We start from the raw sequence: 25,078 nt of genomic DNA, 5'->3' as shown, positions 1-25,078 counted from the left end.
CAGCCACTGTTCTCTTGTAGATGGGAAGTTCATTGAGCTTCCTCTGATTTCAGGATCAACAGAGTTGGAGATCCAACTCCTAACGAGATCATCGCAACGCGTTCAGGGTGGAAGGTCGACCGAACAGGTTGGCTTCTTCACTGTGCCATCAATATAGCCGGTTTTTCCTTTTGCACTGAGTGCTTTCATCATTCCCCTACCCCAGGTGCAGTAATTATCGCTGGTTAGAAGAGGGGTAAATATCACAGATGTGGGATTATCCCCTGGATGGACGTGATAAGGACTGCTGTGAGATAATGTAGTATCCTTATCGGAGTTGTTGATGTTGTGAGGTTCCATTATAGGATCTGACTGATCACCATCAATGGCCATGAAGATTGAGTTGCAGGGAATTTTTTTTTAACCTAGCTCTGGTATACCATAAATGAATATGAATTTTATGTTTCTCACACAACTGTTGAGATTGATTTCATTAATCAGTATTTATATGGTTTACAAGATGCAAAGCTAAAAGTGCGTAACAACAAGAGCTAAAGAATAGGTATAGCTGAGAATACGAAAGACTAAACATAATGTCATGTGGAATAGGACTTTACAACAGAGAGTTATAGACTAATTCTAAGTTACAACAACGTGTACATATGGTCGGTACGCCTGTACACGTAAAATTATGTGCACAATTTGGGAGATTTAATAAAGAGCTCATTCTCAGTTCGGTACCTTGAAGTCGAAACAGTTCCTTCCAAAACTTACTAGTGAACACAATGTCTCGATATGACACAATCGATTGTGGAAATCCATGCAGCTTCACAACAGACTTTACAAAAACCCTTGCCACTGACGCTGCTGTGTACGGATGTTTTAACGCCATGAAATGTACATATTTGGTTAGGCGATCCGCAACAACAAAGATAACGGTCTTACCATGTGAGTTTGGTAGTCCATCAATAAAATTCATGGATATTTCTACCAAATAGTCTCAGGGATAGGTAACGGTTGCATTAATCCAGACGGCGACAACATCTCGTATTTATTCTTTTGACGCAGTGTGATATATAATCTGTAACATCTTGTCTCATTCCCTTCCAGAAAATAATTTTGAGAATATCTTTACGGTTTTCAAGTACCTGGAATGCCCAGCCGCAGGCGACGAATGAAATTCCTGCAGTATCAACTCTTTCCAATGAGATTTAGGGTTTAAAACCCACTGTTGGTGGTATTTAAGTAACCCATCTTCCACTGAGTAGTTCTTGGCACTGAAATTTGACTGATGTAGCTTTGTCATTTGTTCCTGCACCCATGGATCAGCTCTCGATTCTTTCTTCTGTTCATTCATCCAAGTGCAACTAGCATACGTAATGGCATAACTCTCTAGACTATCATGCAGCCGTGACAAAACATCAGCCGCACTATTTTGTTCTCCCCTTCTATACTTAATTTCATAATCGTAGACCAACAATTTTGCCGACCACTTTTGTTGTAATGGAGTAGTCGCTTTAGCTTCTAAAAAATATTTTAGACTTTGTTGATCCGTATAAATAGTAAAATTCCTACCAAGTAAATACGGTCTCCATTTAGTTACGACATGTACCACTGCGAGCAGTTTCTTTTCATACGTTGATAAGCCAAGATGTCAGGGTGCAAGGACTTTGCTTGTGTACGCAATTGGTTTTTGATTTTGCATTAATACTGCCCCAATTCCATGTCCACTGGCATCTGTCTCGATAACAAAATTCTGATCCAAATTAGGAAGTGCTAACACTGGTGTCGTCATAGCTTTCTTTAAGGCCTCGAATGCATGGACAACTTACGCTGAAATTGTTTTTCTTTAACATCTGTGTAAGGGGATATGATATACTTCCATAATTATTAACAAATTTTCGGTAATACCCAGTCAGCCCCAAAAATCCACGAAGACCCTTTAATGTTTTTGGCGTCGGCCAATTAAACATACTCTCAATCTTGGAAGGATCTGCTGCAATCCCTTTAGATGTGATGATATGCCCCCGATATTCAGTGTTCTCCTTTCCGAATGAACATTTACCAAGTTTCACTACAAGTTGATTCTTTAACAAAATCTGGAATGCAGTTTCTGGATGCTTCAAATGCTCCTCCAACGTTCGACTGTAAATCATAATATCATCGAAAAACACCAAAATAAACTTTCGTAAATGGGGTCGAAAGATCTCATTCATTAGGTGTTGAAATGTTGACGGTGCATTAGTTTAGCCGAACGGCATTACCAAAAATTCATGATGCCCGTCGTGAGTGCGAAAGGCAGTTTTGAATATGTCTTCGTCATACATACGAATTTGGTGATACCCGGAACGCAGGTCTAATTTTTAAATATATCTACACCCACGCAATTCATCAAGCAGCTCATCAATGACAAGGACAAGAAACTTATCTTTAACGGTTACTTGGTTGAGCACGGTTACTTGGTTGAGCGGTCGGTGGTCGATGCATATCCGCCACGTTCCATCCTTCTTCTTGACCAAAAGGACTGGTGATGAGAAGGGACTTGTGCTTGGTCTAATTAGACCTGCATCCAAAAGCTCCTGGACTAGTCGTTCGATTTCCGCCTTTTGTCAATGCGCATAATGGTATGGTCGGACATTGACTGGTGGAACTTCTGATAACAACGGTATCTTATGGTCATGAGTTCGCATCGGTGGCAACTTCGTGAGCGTTGCAAATACGGGAGTGTATCTAGCAATTAATTGTGTAATCGCCTTTGGTAACTTGGACGCTGTCTGACTCGTTTCCAAGTTTTGAACACAACAAACTAAAGCTGGAGCCCCCTGTTTGATTAACTTCTCCATTGTGTGCATTGAAGCTAGCTGTTTCTCCTTCTTTTGATGACCTATCAGTCGTATATTTTTGTCGCCAACCTCGAACTCCATCGTTAAGTTTTTAAAATCCCATCGAATTGGTCCTAAAGTTTGGAGCCACTGCGCTCCTAAGACCATGTCACATCCACCTAACTCCAACACATGGAAGTCACTCACAAAAGGTGTATTTTGAAGAAGAAATTCTACGTTTTGGCACTGCCCCAGACATGGAATCCGAGACCCGTTAGCAATCATAACTTCAAAACCTTCATCCTTAACCATCTCAATGCCCAACTGTTTTGGGATAGCAGGATCGAGAAAATTATGAGTACTTCCTGAATCCACAAAAATTGTAACCGTTAGTTTCTTAACTTGGCCCACAATTCGCATGGTTTGCGGCGTCGTTGAGCCTTCTAGGGCGTGCAGGGAGATTTCTGGTGTGAGTTTTTCTTAGGTATCCCATGTGTTACTCTCGTCTTCTTCACCGACGTCCTCTTCACCTTCAATCAGGAATAACGTCTTTGACTTACATCGATGACCTCGAAACCATCTTTCATCGCAGTTATAACATAACTGTTTCTTCCGTCTCTCCTCCGCCTCTTCTGTGGTAAGCCTTTTTAATTGGAGGAAAATTAGTTTTCACTGTTGGTGTGTGGTTGTAGGATTTGGATTAGGTCGCACTACAAGTCTTGAACCTTGTCGTCTCAAATTAACTTTTTCATCTTGCAGACGAGCTAGCCCTACAGTCTTAACTAAGGATTCTGAGCTTAACGCTTGCTTTTCGATACGGACATCGGGTTTTAACCACCAACATAACAACTTACCAAAAAAAATCTGGAACGTCACTTACCTGGTTTGACAGTCGTTCAAATTCCTCCTAATAGTGTCCAATTGAACTAAAATTAACTTGATTGATCTTGGCTAAATCTGTAGCTGGATCTTCATATTTGGTGCGCCCAAATCGCTTCAAAGAAGATGGAGAGAAGCCTTCCCAGTTAGGGTTAGGTGACATTTTTTTCATCGACTTGTACTACTGTAACGCCTTCCCATCAAGATTAATACCCGCCAATTGCACCTGTTTTACAGCAGGTATTTCATAATTGAAAGTACAATTCAGCACAATATAACCAACCTTCAGGATCCACAACTTCAAATCGTGGAAAATCACCTTCGCATCATTCCTAGGAGAATTACGACCTCCACTGCTTGAAGCCGAGTCTTTCTCCAATAACTTCTCTAATTGTTCCTTCAATCGAAGACTTGTTGTAGACATCGCAGTAACTTGAGCTGTCAACTGCTCCATGAATAGTTTTCTTTTTTTGTGATCGTTTTAGGGTCATACAAGGAGGGAAACCGCTTTGATACCAATGATAAGAATGGAATTCTTATCACGGACAGCAGAAGCGTTTGCTGTTGCAGACAATAAAGAAAACAAGTAATAAAAAGATATTATAAATTTTCGATGCTGCAACACAGGACCTGACATCTCTTTTTATAGACCCAGAGACAAACCAATCCTAATAAAACTCTTAAACAGACTCCTAAAACTATTGAACTCCCTGTGGATTAAAAAACTCGGTTAGAAAAACCTTACAAGGAATTATAGTTAATCTAGAAGACTGAAATTTAAACCTATAGAAACTTTGACGCGTAATAAAAAGTGTTCCCAGACATATGACAGCAGCTTATGCTTCCATGACAGGATTTGATCCTATCAGAATCCATCACCATTTTGGAGTTGGCGTGCTATTTTTGAGATGGATCCCCAACGTATATCATAAAGCCTGGAGACTAGCTCTTATAGATATCATATCAGGGTATATTAATTAAATACCCTGACTTTTAAGACACAACAAATGTACCCTTATACAACAATAAATATACTCCTATCATTTAAAAACCTTATACATTAAAAAATAGATTACCTTAATATCCTCATTCATACAATATATTTCTTAATTTCAAAATACAACAAAAAATTGTTTTTATCACTCCACCACCGCTACCACTAGCACCACAAAATATCCACCACCGCCACCAACGCTGAACTACCATTCCACCACCTCCTACCAACCGCCACCCCGACTATTACTCCACCATCGGAACATCATCGCCACATCACCACCACCACCATCGCCAGTCCACCACCAGTTTTCCACCGCCGCCACCTCCCACCACCAGTCCACCACCACCGGCCACCAGTCCACCACCACCCATCACCGCCGACCACCAGTCCACCACCACCCGCCACCCACCACCACCACTAATCCGCCACCAGTTGCCACCAGTTCCACCAGTTCCACCACCACCCGCCACCCACACCACCAGTCCACTACCACCCCACCGCCACCAGTGCACCACCGTACGCCACCACCTCTAGTCCACCACCACCACCGCCGCCAGTGGTGTCAACAACCAAAGTTGATCCCAAAAACAAAAATCAGAAAAAAAAAAATATTTATATGTCAACAACAAAAGTTGATCCCATAATTGGGTGTCAACAACCGAAGTTGATCCTCAAAACAAAAATCAAAAATCATAAAAAGGTGAAATGGCGTCAACAACCGAATGTGATCCTAAAAATCCGGTGTCAACAACCGAAGTTGATCCCTAAAACAAAAATCAAAGAATTATAAAAAGGTAAAAAATAATATGGCGCCAACAACTGAAGTTGATCCCAAAATCTGGTGTCAACAACCGAAGTTAATCCCAAAAACAAAAATAAAAAAAACTCATAAGAAAACAATATGGCGTCAACAACCGAAGTTGATCCAAAATCTGGTGTCAACAACCGAAATTGATCCTAAAAAAATAATCAGAAAATGAAAAAAAAAATTAATATGGTGCCAATAACCGAAGTTGATCCTCCAAGAAAAAATCATAAAATAAAATAACTAAATAAATAATATGGTGTCAACAACCGAAGTTGATCCCAAAATTAAAAATTCAGAAATGTTCAAACTATTTATGGTATCAACAACCAAAGTTTATCCCAAAATTTAGTATCAACAACCAAAGTTGATCGCAAAAATTAATGTACTAAAATTAGTGAACCCGACGTGAATCGAATACGCATCTACTGAAAAAGTCAGTTGTGCTACCGTTGCACCACAGGATCAATTCAATTTCATGTTATTCGAGGAAAAATGAAATTACTGAACCGATGCACCATGAGTACGATTATGCTGGACAAGACATATTGTCAACGAAATGAAGTAACACATTGTATGAACAATGGAATGAAACAAATTTAACGAACCTAAATCAGTTGGAGTTATCAATTTATAGTTCAGAGTATGAAGAACCAACCTTTTTGTTCCTTACGGCATCTTCTGCTTGCTTGATCAAGGCTATGCCTTAGCAGTTACATGCTGCATCACAATAACATCCGGATATGCATTCAAAAATACATATTATTTGAATAATTATCTCAAACTATATAAATGTAGCAATTAATTAGCAAATGTTAAAATAATATATTATAAGACTTCTCCTGTTTTATAAGATGTATAAGAGTCTTACAAAAATGTTTGGCACTTTCAATACAAGTCCATACTGTCTCCCACAATTACCCCCACCACCACTGCAACATCCACTACCCAGTGCTGGAAACAAGCATCTGGAAGCTCAGGAAACAAACATCTGGAAGCTCAATAAATTAATGTTCTTGTTTACATTATAAAATTTTGAGCATGTATATATTAAAACCCTTAATCATTTAATTGGAGTCTAGATTACTTAGCTGCTATCTTTAATAATTTATTATTATATAATACAATACTTTTATAAACTAATTAACACTTCTAGTCTCTTTCAATTTACAAACTACCAACCTCTTTATAATATTTGTACATTAATAATTAAGAACTATACATATATATTAACTTCTTAATCAATCATTACAGTACTTTCTTAGTCATAGTCATTATAGTAATTAAGAATCGTATCTATATATTAGCTTCTTAGTAATTAAGAACCGTACCTATGTGTTAGTAATTAAGAACCTCTGTATACTAGTCATTGCAATACTTGCTTCTTTAAAATTGATCTCTAATAGTTGAGTTTCCCATTGATGGTGTATATTATGTCTACTAGATTTTCACCTAAGCATTCAACAGACACCGAAATTTCAACACCATGTATGGTAGTTTACAACTTACTAATCAAAATTAGTCCTCATATACCTCGTTATTTCACCTGCATCGTTCGCAAGCATCCCAATTTCTTCCTGCATCAATCTGCATTCAAAAATCTAAATAGGATCAATTATTGAGAATAAATAAATTCAATTAGGATTTTGAAACTTAACAAGCATCAACAACAACTCACGACCAGAGTCAAAATTGAAATTGGAAATGAAATTACCTAAATGCATATTTGAATGAAGTATAAAAAACACCGTAATAATGTTAGACACAAATTGAAAACACTTGTGCTAAACTAATAACCATGTTCAAAGCAATCACAACTAGTTAATTACTACATCACCGCCACCAGTAGCTCAAACCCTAACCCCATATTTATCAATTCAACCACTACCACCACCACCACCACCAGAAACTAATACAAAGAAATGGAATATATAATTAATCTTTATAAACACCAGCATAGTTAATCTCAATTGGAATCACTATAAATAAAAAAGTTTCTAATGTAACCCCAAATTTCAAAACAAAAATAGAAAATAGACTCAAATACATAGCTTCTCCATCACCGCCGCCACCAGAATCACCGCCATCATCATTGCTTTTTGAGCTTCAATAATTCAAAGAACTTCAACTCTAAAATAATACACACTGCATCGGTATCTAGATTCAATGAATCGAACATGGAAAGATCTCATTTCATCTTCAACTCGAAAACAAAAAAGATCAAATCTATCGATCTGAATCTGGAAACTAAATCTTTTAACCTAGAAATATAAACAATTAAGTTGAAACCAGAGGAAGTCAATTACAACAATAGTGATAAAACTATCAAATCGAATGTAAAAAATCAAATATGTCGACCTCTGAATCTAGAGAATCATTCATTAACTTAGGAAGATGAAGAACAGTAAATAAAATGTTGAAATAAGTTGAAATCGAACACCAACCGAGTGATAGATCTGCTGCTACTGCTAATCGTGGAGGATATGATTGTGACGGCGACGGAGCTGGTGGTGGTAATTGCAGAGGTATTGGAAATGGTTGAAAGATAAGGCAAGATAAATAAAATTTGCAAAATTAAAATTAAAAATGAAACTGAAACGATTCAATCCAAAGGTGAATAGAAAAAGGGTAAATAAGGTAACACATAAAAGCGTTGATGGACCCAAATGGACTGATAAATTGAGAAGGGTATAATTATTGTATGATAAGGGTATTTGTGAATCCCATCAATTTAAGGGGCAATTATATAATTACCACATTTCCGAAAATATGATCTTACCAAGATTTCAATGTTGGGTACACCTAATTGGTTGTTACATTTTTTTCCTCAATCCAAAGACCACAATGCCGAAAACAAGAAAACAAAACAAACAAAAAAATTGTTCCAAAAGATCGAGAAGTTTGTTGTGCGTGGGCCCGGAGTTTTCACTGTTTGGATGTGGGCATTCATCAATAAATCAATCTGAGTTGGACGATGGAAGATGGTTCAGAGGTCAACTGTTATGTTAACCTTGATTACAAAAACACTGTCGAAGAAGGGGGAAATGATTGTGCAAGTTTGCCAATTATGTGTATAGAATTTTCTCTTTAGGAAACGATGAAAAACATTACTCATGAATAAGCACCAAAAAGTTATCTTACATTGCCAAAAGTTACCTCCCATTCCAATGGATAAAAGCATGACCCTCCACAAGCATAAATTTACCCGTTTAAAACAAGCAAAGAAATGGAGTAATTAGCAAATGTTGCAACTTATTCCTAATTAGAGCTTAATGATAAATACTTTCCAAAAGAAAGAGCTATTGACAAATACTTTCCTAAAGAATTTAGCAGTGGTTAAGCCTTCTAAGAGCAACCACGGTCGACGACCAAAACCAAATATTTGGTCCGGAAATCAACCACTATCGAACGTAGTAAAGATCAAAAACTAGACCAAAACCAAAAATAAAACCATATTTGGTATTTAGTTTGGTTTTGGTCGAGCGTAATTTAAAACTACGCCAATCGTTAGACGCAATTATTACTTGCGTTTGGAGTGGAGCAGAGTTTCAAATGTCGTTTGGGAGTGAGGCGCAAATACAAGTTGCGTCATTATGAAGCGTTATTTTAAAGTACGCCTGACGGGACGTTATTTTAATTTGCGTCTGGTTAATAGACGAACTTTTAAGTTGTGCCTCGTCCAGGCGTAGTTTAAAGTCCCGTCTCACCAGGGGTGATTTAAAACTTCGTCCAATCAACGAGCGCAACTGATATTTACGCCAGTCATTCTGGACGTAGTTTAAATCTACGTCTCACCAGGCGTAGTTTAAATCTAGGTGAGTATTGGGGATAAGGTAAGGTTTACGTGGCTTCTTGCATGCATCACGTGAGATACGTGTGTTCGACTTCGATCTACTTTGCAGAGCCCACACTTTGTGGCACAAACAACTTGCATCTAGTGTTTATTTGTTGGATCTTGCATTAACATGTACTAAATTAACCTGTGGTGGGGCGCAATTCCAAGTTCCGTCTCACTATCACTCGGGCGTAGTTATAATTTGCGCCTCATCAGGCGATGGTCCAAATAACGCCCCATACGTCGTAGTTCCAAATAACGCCTCATCCGGCATAGTTCCTAATAACGCCCCATCCGACGTACTTTCTGATTGCGTCTGTACATTAGGCGGTTCTGTATATTCCGCTCTATACGGAACGGAAATTTAAACTGCGCCCGATATCAGGCGTTAATTAAACTTACGTCCATCCTGAACGCATTTTATAATTACGACCCATATTAGACGAACCACTATACATCCGCTCCACCATATTTTCTCCTATACCATAACGTCGAACCATGGACTAAACCCATTCCTTTTAAAAAAAAATTGTTTTTACTCTTTGATTATGGTCGCACCACTGCAGTTGCTCTAAGGAAGAAGGGTGTTTAATTTTGGCAAAGTGCAACTGAAATTAATAAACCATGAAAAAATCGATTGACATCATGTCTCGTCCTACTAACCAACCATGACTAATATGTAATCATGGCTGGCTGTCTGACCTTAATCCAGTTTCTCGCTCTTTTTTAACCTAAACATGTTTTTAATTTGAGTATAACCGAAGATGCTTTCCTAATTGGAATTCAATTGCAACCGATTCTTAATTTGAGGATAACTCCACTCTTACTCGACTATACATTCCCTAGGTTAACAATTAATACACAAAATTGGTTAAAAAGACCAAAATCAACAATTCCTGGGTGAAAAGGACATTTAGATTTTGATACTGTTTAAATGGACAAAAATGTAAAAATATCCAGAATGTAAACAGTTTCATCCTACCTATTTTCAAATACTTTTTCTTATTTTTAATTTACATCAGGATGCATCCAGTTTCATCCTTCCTATTTTTTAAGTTTAAGTCAGGATGAATCCAACTTCATCCTTGCTATTTTTTTAGTGTCCATTTCACCCATACTAATTTTTACTCGTCCATTTGAACCATATTTTAAAAATATTTGGACAAATGACCCATTTTCCGCAATTAATAAACATGAAGACGAATTTCAAATTTACGAAGTTAACAAGTATCAAACAGTAAGACGGATTCCTGATTAGAATGTGACTGCATTTGGCTAACTCCACTCTTGGAAAATGTTGAGCTCCAGACTAGGCAAAGATCGTGACTTGGCCCGACCAAAGTTAACGTTAGATGATGTTGAAGTTTTCTGAACATGGTTCCGACCAATTTACTCATGACCAATGCAGACGGCTTTGATGACACGGACCAACCTTTATTACCGAAATTGTTTGTTTATGAATCAGATTCCAAACTTAGGTGATTTCTTATGTGAATTTAATTCCTAAGTTTAACTTAAAAAATAGCTCACTTAAACTTTATATATTTGCTCGCTTTAGTTTCTTTGTCCAATTCCTTCCCAATCTTTTGAATCCTTATAAAAGGCATCAACCTAAGTTGAAGGAATCATCAATCAATCAACTTATTTTCAATTCTCAATAACGACAACGAGTTATATTATACCAGAGGAAAATATGAGGTAATTATTCGGTTGTGCAAATTGAAAATAAAAATAAAAAATGTTGAATCAAAATTGGGTTATTAACTTCTCTTTTATTTTAGGTCTCCATCACGTTGCAACACAGAATTGACAAAGCAGCTAGAATATCATCCATCAATAATCTTTTCATACTCAACTAATAACAAAAATGCACTCACACTACCAAGACTAGGAAACTTAATGGCGTATTGTTTCTAACGCTGATAAGTCGAGATCGATTTTAATTCGAACAAATTTTATGTGGCTACGGTGATTCTAATTAACTCAAGAACAATCTATCACACTGCTAAGAAACCTAGCTCTTATCCCTGATAACCAAGCAAAAATACTGCCATAACAACGAGAAAGGTATGCAATATCATTATGAAGGTCAAGTAGTAAACTGATTGGAACATTTTTAATTTGACAGGTTTGGTTGTGAATTAAGAATATGATCACCGCACCGATGTCTGTTTCATCTAGTTAATGAATTCGCTTGCTTTTTTACTTGCTTATATTCAACTAATAATAAATACATTCACGTCGAGTTTTTTTCCTCAACAGGCAAGATCCTTGGCACAAAAAAGACGCCATCAAAAAGAAAAACATGAAAAGGTATTAACTAAGAAAATAGCCAAAAAGACGCAGATATTGATTTTTAAGAATGCCAGCTAATTTTCATTCCAAATTTATAACAGGCACAAAAAGAACCTTCAGAAGAAGGTGTTCTCCCAATAAGTCTTCTTCAATAGCCCAGACAGAGCTAAAGTACTACTTTATCATCGGGTTTAATATAGATTTAATGTAAATTCAAACGTTTAATAACATAATCACCTACAAATGTTTGACAAAAGCACTTACTTGAATAGACAGGCACGGGTGTCACTTCCACAGCAACAACGTCGCAGCAGAGAACTGAATCAACATTTTTCTAAGCCACGGGGAGCATCCTTAGGACAAGCAGAAAAGGAGCCATCAAGAGTAAACTTCATTCATATCTACACTAACATTGACAACATTGATTTAGAATATTAAGATATTAAGTAAATTTTTATTTAGAATTTACAACAGGCAGCATCCTTAGCACGAAAAAAACGTCGTGAAAGAGAGAAACAAGAAAAAATACATCGGCAGTCAATGGAAACTCAACAAAAATTACAAATTCAACAATAATTACAAAAAATAAAGGGGGAGCCAATAAAATTACAGGTGAGGAAACTTACACATGTTCATTGAATATGATTTCCTCCTTCGTGTCCCGACCGGTAGAAAATATGAGATTAGAACCGTAGAAAATCTAGAAAGGAAACAACGAAATATAGTAAGTTCATGTTAGCAATAACATCTGAAAAAGTATATCGAATGAAAGTCATGATAGGTACAAATATTAAGAAAGGGTAAAAGTCAATCATGTCACGTAATACAGCTGTTATTATTATTATGTCATTTGAATATGGGAATCAATCCCTTTGATCATCAATTAGAACATTTTCCAAATTATTCCACTTGGTGTCTTTATAATTGCAGAATTCCCGGCATAAAAAAATAAGGACAAAAGAGCCACAAGATCGTAATGTCTTTGAAGATGCATATGCAAATCAGGTAAATATGAGATGATGCTACATGGGCCACTGAAATTAACCACTCAATTATGAATCACCATTATAGGTTGCTAGATATATTTTTTGCATTTACTGCAGATGAATACAGTAGCTATGGGAAGTAATATGCGGATAGGTTTACTACGTACACCATCCACTTCAGATGAAAATAAGATGTAATATACTAAAATTTAAAGGTACCAATGTATACAAATTCAACTTGAGTATTGTCTTAACGATGTGTGCTGTAATTTATTTTCAAACAGGTCTATTCCTGCTCCAGATATATCTTCTGATGAGTATACTGATTGTGAATATTCTTCGGATAATGATGTTGATGACGAAGACGAAGACGAAAATGTACTTAAAGTTGTTGGAAATATATCCGTTGTTAATTTTAATGAGACCGAAAGAAACTATCTCGGAAAGATGGACGTTCCCTGCCCATTTTGTGGTGCTCTGCATTGGATTGACGAGAAATTATCTGAATCATCTTTTAAGAACCCCAAATTTGGTAAATGTTGTTACAAAGAAAAAGTTAATCTGCCAACACTACGTACACCTTCTGATTCATTGAGAGAATTATTTGAAGGGGATAATGATCAATCAAAGACGTTTAAGGAAAATATTAGAAGTTTAAATGTTGCTAATGCATTTACAAGATTTGGATTAAAATACGACACAAGGGTATCAAAAGGAGGAGGACCTCCATGTTTTTCAATATGTGATGAATTACGACATAATAGTGGATCTTTGACACCTAAAGAAGGAGAGGATGCAATTTACTCGCAACTATACATATATGATCCATCTCATGCATTGGTTATACGGGAAAAAATAAATCCAAATCTAAGTAGAGAAGTTCTTAAAATTATCCAAGATACACTACCGTAGCACAACATTTTCATTACAAAATTCCGTCAAATACACGATATCTTATGAGATAATGACGTGTCATCTCAGTCCATGTGCACGTATCCCTATATTTTTGATGATAACTCGGATAAGAGGCGATATAATCTGCCAACTGTGGAAGAATTATCCGTTATCGTACCTGAAAAGCCCAGCGGTATAAAATCACCCTGCGATATTCTTCTGTATCTAAAAGAAGGAAAATGATTTACAAGAATTAATGAATGAATTTCATCCTTCATATCTACCTTTACAACCTTTGCACTATGTTTTATTATTCCCTTACGGTGAGATAGGTTGGAGCATCGAACTTTCACAATGGGAAGGAAAAGATTTTACCAAAAAAAATATATCTCAGATGTAGTTCTACAGTTACTATCTTTTCCAGCGCCACTCAGAATATTCAACAATTCTGAGAGGAGGAAAATTATTCCAAAAATTCTTAGTAGATGCATGGGCTTCGACTGAACAAAGTCGTTTAAATTTTATGAGATTTAAACAGATAAAGCGACGTGCAGATCAATATGCTTCAATAATAAAAATGAAAGATGCTGGATTAACACTTAAAGAAGGAGGTACACCATGCATTTTACCATCCTCATATATTTGGAGTCCAAGAAACATATATGAAATCTATCAAGATTCAATGGCAAATACACACTTTAACTATCATGCTTATGTTTTTCTCACTATGACTGCCAATCCGAATTGGCCAGAAATCCAAGGCGAGCTTCTACAACACCAATATGCATGCCATCGTCCTGATTTATTGGCACGAGTTTTTGAGTTAAAAAGGAATGATCTCATGAATGAGATAGCCAATAATAATGTGTTTGGAAAAGTTGTTGGTCATGTGCACACCATTGAATTTCAGAAACATGGATTACCACATATGCATTTACTAATATTCTTGGTGAAATCAGACAAAATACGTACAGTTGATCAAGTAAATAAATTTGTTTCGGCCGAATTTCCAGATGAAAAGAAAGATCCACTCCTATTTAATACAATAAGGAAGTGTATGGTGCACGGTCCATGCGGTGATGGGAATCCAGGGGTCCCCTTTAGACGGTGGCGGGTATCCAGTATACCGACGTAGTAATGATGGAAGATAAGTTATTGTTCGTGGCAGACGTAAAGCATACAATACTGATGGTGTACCCTACAATCCACACTTATCGAGAATGTTTAACTGTCATATAAACGTCGAGATATGTGCTGGAGTAAGGGCAGTGAAATACATAAACAAATACATATATAAAGGATATGATAACACAACAGTTATTGTATGAGGTTCAAATGTATATAGATGCAAGGTATATTGGACCACCTGAAGCTGCACACCGTTTATTCGGTTATTTCATGCATCAAGAAGAATCGAGCGTAGTGAGATTGGCGATCCATTTTCCAGGCAAGCAAAAAATTATTTATGAATCAACAGGGTCAAATAGAAGGGATTACGGAGAAAGCTGAGAATTATAAGACGACATTGATAGCTTATTTTGAGTACTATGCTAAAAATTCTACATCACCTTGATATGCGTACCAAGAGTTTCCGCAACACTTTGTCTGGGATAAAACTACAAGAAAGTGGAACATTAGGAAACATGGTTTTGAAATCGCTAGAATGTTTTTGTTTCTCCTAATGTTGGAGAACTATATTGCCGAAGATTACTGTTGACTGTTGTTGCAGGTGCAAATTCTTTTGAACTTCTAAAGACAGTGGACGGTGATTTGCTGCCTACATTCAAAAGAGCATACATTGTACTTGGACTACTAGAAAATGACAGAGAATCCATGGAGTGTCTTAAAGAAGTCGTAGTTATCCAAACAGGTACCCAACTCAGAAAACTATTCAAAATAATTTTAACAGATTGTAATCCAACTGAACCAAAAAAATTATGAGAAAAGTTTGGTTTGAAAATATGCGATGATCTTCCTCATAGACTGAGAACAATGTTTAACATTCAGAATCCAACAGACGAAGATTATGGATTATACCTGTTGGAAAAACTACTGCGCGTATCCGACAACAAGCTAAAACATTTTCCTACAATGTCGAAACCAAAAGAAAATTGGGTAAGATAATTGGAAACAGATTAATATTCGAGCATAGACAACTTCAATCTGCAATAAAAGAACCGTAACTTAGAAGAAATATTACAAGCTTGAATCTGGAACAATTGTCAGCGTACAACAAAATAATAGAGTCTGTGCAACAAAGAGATTGTCGTACCTTTTTCCTGAACGGCAGTGTAGGAACAAGGAAAACATTTTTATATAATACAATAGATGCAATTTATCGATTCAAGGGAGATGTAGTGCTCACTGTTGCATCATCAGGTATTGCTTCGTTTCTTTTAGTAGGGGGTAGCACTACACACTAAACAGTTAAGATTCCGATAGAAATAAACGAAGACAGAGTATGTTCAATTCCTAAAAAAAGTTTGAAGCTAAACTCCTTAAAGAAGTAAAACAGATTATATGGGATGAAGTATCAATGCAACATAGATATTGTGTGGAGTCGGTTAATAAATTACTTCAAGATGTACGTGAAAACAAATTATTACCTTTTGGAGGTATTACGGTTGTTATGGGAGGAGATTTTAGGCAAACGTTGCCAGTTATATCGAATGAAAGCCGTGCAGACGTCTTAGGTATGTGTCTCAGAAAATCTATGCTCTGGAGTAATATAACTGTTCTGACACTTGCAAAGAATATGCGTCTTGATCTCAAAGATCCTGAAAATATTGCGTTCGCTGAAACATTACAGGAGGTAATAATATTCGTTGATACTGTGATATTTATATTTTTGAGAACAATAATAACCTTACACATTAAAATGGATAATTTACTTACGTGATAGGCTGGGAAAAATCCAGAAGAAAAGATTCAACTCCCTCCTTCGGTGCATAGATGCAAAGATGGGAAAGAACTCATATCCAAACTATACCGTTGTTTGGGGACAGAGGATCAGGTATCTTCTGAGCATATAAATGAAAGAATCATTCTATCAGCACGTAATGACGATGTCAACGAGATAAACAAAGAAGCATTGGATATTTTGGATGGTGATGCATACACATATTTAGCTGCAGACAAACTGAATGCCGATGAAAGCGACATTATACCAAATTACAGTAGCGAATTTTTGCAGAACTTGAGTCCACCTGGAATGCCTTTATTCAAGCTATAACTTAAAGTTGGTTTTCAGTTATTCTAATAAGAAATCTCGTCCCGTCAGAAGGTCTTTGTAATGGTACAAGGTTATTGGTTACTAAATGTGGTAAACATGTACTTCAAGAAAAAATTCTAACCGGACACAAAACAGGGAACGATGTATTACTGCCAAGAATAATGTTCCAACCATCGATTACAGAACTGAATATAAATATGACAAGACGCCAGTTTCCTGTCCAACTAGCATATGCAATGACAATTAACAAATCACAAGGTCAGTCTGTAAAGTACGTTGGGATCGATTTACGAACTCATGTGTTCATCCACGAACAACTATATGTTGCTTTATCGAGGTGCACTGCAGAAAATAGAATGACAGTGCTTCTGGAAAATGGAATGGACAATCTGGAGACAACTAACATTTTCTACCCATAAGTCCTATTGTTGATTATTATTATGATTTAGCATAACATATTGACACTCATGTTTACTTTTTATTCAGTTTTGACCTGAGGCAACTTACATTGTCTATCCATAAGTTCTTCAATTTAAAAGATAATTTAATTGATGTACATATCTACTAATGTTCCTGAAGATGATTTGGCAAAGAAAAATTTATTTTCTCCCTAAACCAATTGTCATAACAGTACGTGATTTAGAGACTCCTCTTGCCAATCGTCAAGGTACTCAAATGACTTGGCAACATTCACAGTGCATCACGTAACAAAGAAAAAAACACGTTATAACAAGTCTCTTTCTTCCCACAAAATAATTAGTTGTTAAAAGATACAAAAACGTGTTAAATAATCTACACAGTTTTGTGAAACTGTACAATTTCCAAAGTCAGTTATAACAAAAAGCAAGTCTAACTTAGTTGTGCTATCTTTGGAATCTGAATAATAAAGAACAACAAATTAGATTCAGCAGTTTAAGTTATCTTAGAAAACCGATTTCCTCAATCGGGAACTTACTCCAGTTTGAACTATATCGAAATACTGATTTCCTTAAACAGGTTTATTTAAAACCTATAAATGGACACAAGGTCGCATACACAAGACATCTATCAAAGATATTTTTGAAAGTTAAAGCACAAACTCCCAAGGTTCACTTCTCTTTTTCTTTGTATTTCTTAAAAATCCTGAAACCGTATTTTATTTATTTATTTTTATTATGACATTCAATATCAAGGTTATGCTTAATAAGAATAACAAAATCTGTAACATTTGAATATGTCAGGAGGAAATACTCACAACAATAAACAAAGTTTGAGATCATTCTTTTGCGTTATAGTTATGATATTTTAACATGTTGTCTAAAGATTTAGTTGTTACATCTCTGTCTACGGTATTATGTGCATAGAAAAGAGTAGGAACCATGGCATATACTCAAGCATACGAATCACAAGCCGTTATATATAACAAGTTTTATTTCTACATAAACCCCGAAAATAATAATTTTTTCGTATTTTAACAGCCGAAGTTTGAGACTAATAGATATGATTTTGGTGAATAGTAGAAAGAAAAACACATCTCTTTGCAACAAGATAGTTAAAACTTCTGATCAAAATAATTCAATAAATGAAGAATAGATCAATTATCAAACAACCAATGTTAGGTACGACACAACAAAAGAAAGCCTACACGCAGCACCTTTTTCTCCTTAATAACAAACCTATGGATTCCGACGACAAATATGAGTAGAAACAGTATAATGGAGAATCGTATTTATACGATACCACGTTTTCACAGTATTATCCGATTGAGTTTTGTGAATGTAAAACAATATTGATTAAAGATCATTACAATAAGATCATATATATATATATATATATATATATATGTACGACGAAAAGAAAAGACAAAAACATGAGCTAACAAAGTTTAGACCTTATCAAAAACTAGAAAAATACTGGAATGACATCATGTTTAGCGAATTTTTAGAATTGGATGACACTGAAGAAATAAAAAATGCAAGAATAATTTTTTACAACTCATATGTTATCGCGTGACAATATTTACTGGGGAAAAATTTCAGAGACGATTCAGAATCTAATACAGGGCCGAGTGCAAAAGATAGAGACATCTTTGCAGCATTAGAAAAATAGGCAACTTATGTTTTTCAGATATTGTTTTGAAGAAGAAATACTAAAATAAAGAGATAGAGAAGTGATTCATTCCTGAAAGAATAAGTAACAATACAAATATATATAGAGCATGATAATAGGATTCTTTTTTCCAAATCATGGATCTAAAGAGCAAATAAAATAATTTGGGAAATATTATTACATAGATGAACAAAAAGTAAAGAAAAAAAATCGTAGGATGTTAACGTTCAAAGAACATCTACAACAAAAATACAATGTTAACATGGATAAAATTTGGGATTGAGAAAAAATAAAACTATGCAAAGAAGTTCTTATAGTATATAAATTAAACTCAAGAAAAAAATATGGGAAATCGAGCGCAATTTAATGACATAGATGTGGTTCGTTTTAAATTACTAACAGAAGTCATATACGATTAAAAGGTAATGTCATGCTCTACGTTTTACGTTAAACTTTATGGTTGTTTCCTGTTGTTTTTTAATCAACATATATTACTGTTTTCTTCTTTTGGTTGAGCGTATTATATGTACTCATGCAACTACAATAGGTATGAATATGTATTTACATAGTGCTTTTAATTATTTTCTTGTTTGGGATTATTGATTTACTCTTTTGTAAGGGTTAAATTTTTTCGTCTGCAATATTATTGTAACAATCTTTAATCCAATCTTTTTTTATAGGTAAAAACAATATTATATTATTTTTTACTGTCGACATATTTATTTCATGAAATAATTTTTATATGTATATGCAGATGTATTTTAGGTGTTTAATGAGACAATATTACAATTTTTTTTTTAATATCAGCATTATCGGTAAGGTCTACGTGACTAAATTGACTATGGTGTAGTATCTTAAAAGTATTTGAATATATGTGCACTTAGATTATGAAAAAAGGTGTGCTTTGACTCTGAGATCTGAGAATCATTAAACGGACAGGATTTAACGGGAATCCTGATCTGGCGGTCATTATCGTCCGGATGGACTTATTGCTTGGACGGCCAGGAATGATAGGATAGGTCATGGGGAATTCTTTTTACGGCTAGGAAACTGCGAGAAATTCCGGGTTTGGAGGTCTGAAATCGTCTTTTTTTACCTCTCATAAAACTGATTTTTCTGAGATCCCTTCTTCTGCGTACTCAACTCTTCTTTGGTTCTTTACATCATCTTGAACAAGTGATTGCAACATCTGCATCTTTTTGTTGATTCGGATTCAGTAGTACTTGAAGGATTTGTAGGTAAGAAGAGATTTTTGCATAAATAATTTATTTCTGTCATGATTTTAGAAATTAAAACCTAGGGTTTGATATATTTGATGGTAATTTGGAGGTTTTCAATGTAGTCCAGCAAAAGTTTAAATTTGATGCAGTTGCCACTACCAAGACTACCTCAATCATCTCCAGTCTCCACCAACAAAACAGATGATATACAGATGATCGTTGGAAAAGAATCATTGGTCTCTACAGAGGTTATTGGTTTATTGACCTGCCCTGTGAATGCCCAGTCAATGACCAAACCTAATGGCCAGGAGTGCATGCTGCATGAAAAGATAATCCAGAACCTCTGGTATACTCGACCAAACTATCCACTTCTTTTAAATATTATGAGGCATCTTGTCCAAATTCACCCAAATATGTTTACTAATGATCTTTAAAATTGATGTTGTTGTTGATACATTGAAGCTCATACTCTGGTAGAGCTACAACGAAGGTGGACGATTTTTCTTCTTCCCAAATTATCATAGATCCTTTGTGCTTTAATTTAGGTAAACAACGATTCTTATTTTATATATGATTAGAGTATGCTTTGATTACATGTATGTCATCTAATCCCCTTATTCATGTTGATTCATAGAAGCTTGACAAATGTGGAAGTTACAAAGAGGCCTAATTGGAAGGAGTGCCGGAATTGAGAACTGACAATCGTGGGCTTGAGGTCTATGTTTGTGGTGAATATAATTTGCGTGCTTTGTTAGTTTAAGGTTTTGGATTTCAAGTTCATGTCTTTTCAGATTGTAAATTTGTGATTCAGAAGTGCTAATTGGCTATCTTCTAATTTGATACTGTATTTCTTTAGCTAAGTGTTCAGTACAATGAACACCATTTTCTCTCATTTCAGAGCTTGCATATATGTGCTTATGAATTTGGGACCTTCAAAGCCTCATAACTCCTGGAAATGTGTAGATGTTGCTGAGTGTTATGGTTCGGAACTCTGTTATAACTTCGTATCTAAGTTAGTGATTGCCGAGCATTGTGTGATATGAGACAATTATTATCAGTTAACTTGAATTATCCCGGCAACTCAATATATGTGATTACAATCTGCCAACTTTAAATTAGCAGTAATATATAGTGATTGTTCTTAGGATCTAATCGATAAATTGGCAAGAATATGTAGCATAATTTGGGTAGGACATCTGCACATACAGATATCAATTGTACAATTAGAAGATTTATAATGTTGGCTTGCTTTCAATAGGTGTCGGTAATTGGCCAATCGGATTTAGGGCGTCACTATGTCTGCTCTTTGGTGATAACAAATCCCTTCATAATCAAGGTATATATAATGAATGTTTGAAATTTCAGTTCATTTAGAGTTCACTGTGTCTGCTCTTTGGTGATAACAAATCTGCACGTTCAGTCTTTTGGTTTGATTTTAAATCACTTTTTGATTTTCTTCAGGGTGTAAATTTTTGATTTTCTTCGGATCCGCGGGAGTAATTCGGGGCCGTTGATTCTGTTTTTGCTCGAGGTAATTCTTTTTTATGAGTTCGTTTATAAATTTCTTTCTCTGAGAATTCAAGACCCAGAATTCCGGTTTTTTGTTTAGCAAATATTAGGGTTTATAACTCCTTTATCTCAGACATTAACAATTCCCATGTTTGAATGATCGTTGCGCTGAAACCAATTCAAAGAGACGTCCTAGGTTTAGGCAGAGCAAATATTAGATGAGCTTTTCGGTTATAAATTTCGCTCGATTTCTTTCTCGTGTTCTTCGTTCTCGATTTTCTTCATGATTTTGTGTTGATTGCTTTGTATTCTTAATTTTTTGGTTGATGCCCGTCTCTCTCGAAACTATGGCACTCGAGGTTTATCATGCAGGTGTTGGTGATTTTTTATTTTGTTCAATGTATCAATAACCCAAATCAACTGTGATACACCGTTATTTATATTGGTTTTAGGTAACCAATCAATGAAGCCAATTTATACCCTTGCATAGCTTTGTCGGATTTTGATACACAGTTGAGTTGTTTGTTGGTTTTGTATATGGTGGTGACGTTGTATCTGGATAGAAGAGTGTTGTATTGGTCAACTTATGTGCTTCATTCAAGGCTGTTTGTCTCTCCTTAATATTGGGTATGAAGGTTTGTCAAATCCTGCTTAATTCCGAAAATTGATACTAAATTGTTTTATGTTCGGATGGTTATCTCGAATAAGTCTAGCCAAAGTTCATGACATTGGCTGCGTTTATTATGGATGATCCCATAACAGATTTTTCTCAACTGTGGATTGCCGAGAGTTGCTGATGTGATGAGTTTTGCGTAAATTGATTCTGATGGATATTCGATTGCATTTACCTTCTACCGGATATCGGATGTGATTTTTTGGTTTTTGTTTTTCTTGGCAGGTGCTCGCATTCATTGGTTTACTTGCCCCGACTTTGGCTACGACAAGTACGGTTTACTGCCCCTCTACTGTTTCTTTTTTGCCTGTAGTGAGCATCGTTGAAATTGGATTTTAATTGGTTATATGTCTACACTTTCAGTTCTTAAGAAGAACGAAAGCTCTAGCAAAGATTAATTTTAAGAAAAGAAAGGCAACCATTTTCCTGAGGAATAATGTGTTGAAACAAAATCATCCTAGATCATGAGGTGATGACCCATGTCAATCCAAATGTCACTTAGCTCATTGTCGTCGGATCAGTGAAGTCCATGCCTGCAATCTTATGCTTATTGTCAGAAGTCAGAACCCGATGAGATACAGTCATGTATTGCCATTGGTAAATGCCTAAAGGATGTTAGCTTATACTTTTTTTTTTCTTTTATTGTTCATTCTTTTTGACATCTTGAAATTCCCCTTTGCTTGGCTTTCTATTCGTCACTTTGGGAAAAGCAGTCCATGAAAAAATAGAATGATGATGATACTCACTGCTATGGGGAGTTTTGTTGGAGTTGTTTCGGAGAATAGGAGCCATGAAACTATGTAATTTTGGAAACTCCATTGTGGGGTGTGATTGTGAATGCACTAGAGTTCCAGTATTACATAGTTTGATGGTTTTTCAATCAAAAAGAATCTCTTTCAAAGCACTGTTTTAGCTTCTAAAATGTGACGGCTTGGTTTTCAACAGAACGCTAGCATCTCAGATAATGCATGGCTTAGGGCTGCCAGTGAGTTGGAATTGTATGGAGCAGTCTAGCGTTGATAATTCAAATCGCACATGAAAGGTACTATATAATACCTATGTTCTGCCAAAAGACTTTTGGAGCATTAATAACTTATAGAGAGAACTGGGTACATTTCCTTCCAATTGTCATGTGATTGTATGTCGTATTTTATGTTTACACCTTGGATAGAGCTTAGAATTATAAAGTTCGCCTTTGTAAGCATGATTATTAAATGTTATTGGAATTTAACAACCCTGATTATCTTCAAGCTAATGCCAAAAATTCAACAGGTAACGTCTGTATGACTACGAAAGAGGTGATAGAAGAATGCAAGTTTTTCTGTTTCGCTGGCCAAGATACAACCTCAGATTGTGTTACATGGAACATTATAGTCTTGAGCATGCATCAAGATTGGCAAGAAAAGGCCAGAGAAGAGGTCATAAGAATCTGTGGGAAAAACCCACTTCAGTTTGAAAGTCTTGCCGATCTAAAGACTGTAAGTGTCCCAATTCATTCTGGATTTATAACTAAAACAAGGCTAAGAACTACAGTATCTAATCTTTATGTGAGTAATTCATCTGATAGCCGATCTAAAGAAATTTAAACATTCCAGTGCTCAGAAAAAGCGTCAAAACTGGAAAGAAACGTCATATATGTTTAAATGCCAGATACTATGTTTTCTGACAAACTCTAACTGCAGGTAACCATGATCCTATATGAAGTTCACAGGTTACATCCACCTGTGATCCAACAACATGGGTGTACATACAAAAAAAGTGCAGATTAGAGATCTCAACCTTCCTGCTGGGGTCGAGATTATACTACCAACACTTACTATTCATCATCATCCTGAACTATGGGGTGAAGATGTACAAGACTTCATACCAGAGATTCTGTAAGGGGAATATCCAAAGCGGCTAGAATGCCATCTTAGCTTCAGCAATGGCGAAGTTTTGCCCTATACAGATCCTTGGTCCCCATCCAAACGGAAAGAACGCTACTGGGCACCACCTCTATCTATTTACTGATATGCATATAAAGATTCTGATCAGGAGCATTATGAGGATCAGACTTCATCGTCGTTTCACCATCCCTGTAAATATTCAGATCTTCCTCTTTTTTGTAACTTCAGGTAACAAACTTTCTGCAAGTTGCGGGTCTTTAATATTATTAGGTATTGTTCATTGATTTAGATCTCACAAATTGTTAAATAGCTGGTTCATAAGCTACTAGAGTTGATGATAATTTGTTGGTTTACTTGGTATCTGTATTGAATCCCACATAAAGTGAGGTGTGATTTGGCCGTGGAAAGTAATTTTGGTGAATTGAATGAGGAACTTCATATAGTCTTCGTGATTTTGAATTTCTGAGGCATTTTAGCACCTTACCATTCTTTCGAATTTTTTAATTTCTATCCAATTGTTATAAATGTGATAGCAGGATCATGGAGCTATTTTTGGATATTGGACTTCTTTCCTAGAATTCAAACACGATTGATTCCGGTTCTAATTCAACTTCACACATACACAATAATCACTCCACATATAACGATACCTATGAAATCGAATATCGTATGCATAATTCACCATCTAAGGTGATGCTGGTCCTCATTCTCGTACCTAAAGTACCATAATCTGCATACCTAACTGCTAAGAACTCCACACACATACACAATTATGTGACTGTTAAGAGCTACACACACATACACAATTATATGATCACGATTTTCTTCTTTTTCCCATAAGCAAGCAGTAGTATACACATCCAAAACTACATTGCACACACAAGATATTCGACCCTTAGGTCATTGCAAAAATATTCAAAGGTGAGCCAACCACCGACACGAAACATCACATAGAAACACAAATACAACAACACCTAA

The 25,078-nt window shown here is 35.8% G+C and overlaps 1 protein-coding gene and 1 long non-coding RNA gene across 20 annotated transcripts; both read left to right on the top strand.

The window, feature by feature from the left end:
* The first annotated feature begins 14,069 nt into the window (after nucleotides 1-14,069).
* On the top strand, nucleotides 14,070-14,627 carry LOC113324805. The gene has a single exon (XM_026573096.1). It carries the CDS (start codon nucleotides 14,070-14,072, stop codon nucleotides 14,625-14,627), a length of 558 nt encoding a protein of 185 aa, XP_026428881.1.
* A 5,265-nt stretch (nucleotides 14,628-19,892) lies between these two features.
* Nucleotides 19,893-24,712, top strand: LOC113323271. Of its 19 annotated transcripts, none has more exons than XR_003347506.1 (12): nucleotides 19,893-20,050; nucleotides 20,155-20,378; nucleotides 20,495-20,577; nucleotides 20,667-20,760; nucleotides 21,291-21,368; nucleotides 21,494-22,168; nucleotides 22,440-22,485; nucleotides 22,578-22,811; nucleotides 23,160-23,256; nucleotides 23,487-23,692; nucleotides 23,897-24,328; nucleotides 24,637-24,712. It is a non-coding gene; the product is annotated as an uncharacterized LOC113323271 (long non-coding RNA). The 19 variants fall into 19 exon arrangements; XR_003347508.1 differs by having other exon boundaries at nucleotides 24,634-24,711; XR_003347512.1 differs by lacking the exon at nucleotides 24,637-24,712 and having other exon boundaries at nucleotides 21,494-21,563; nucleotides 22,108-22,168; nucleotides 23,897-24,568.
* The last annotated feature ends 366 nt before the right edge of the window (nucleotides 24,713-25,078 follow it).

This window comes from Papaver somniferum, chromosome 11 (assembly GCF_003573695.1).
Source record: "Papaver somniferum cultivar HN1 chromosome 11, ASM357369v1, whole genome shotgun sequence".
Classification (NCBI taxonomy): Eukaryota; Viridiplantae; Streptophyta; class Magnoliopsida; order Ranunculales; family Papaveraceae; genus Papaver; species Papaver somniferum.
This window is presented reverse-complemented; position numbering and strand designations above follow the sequence as displayed.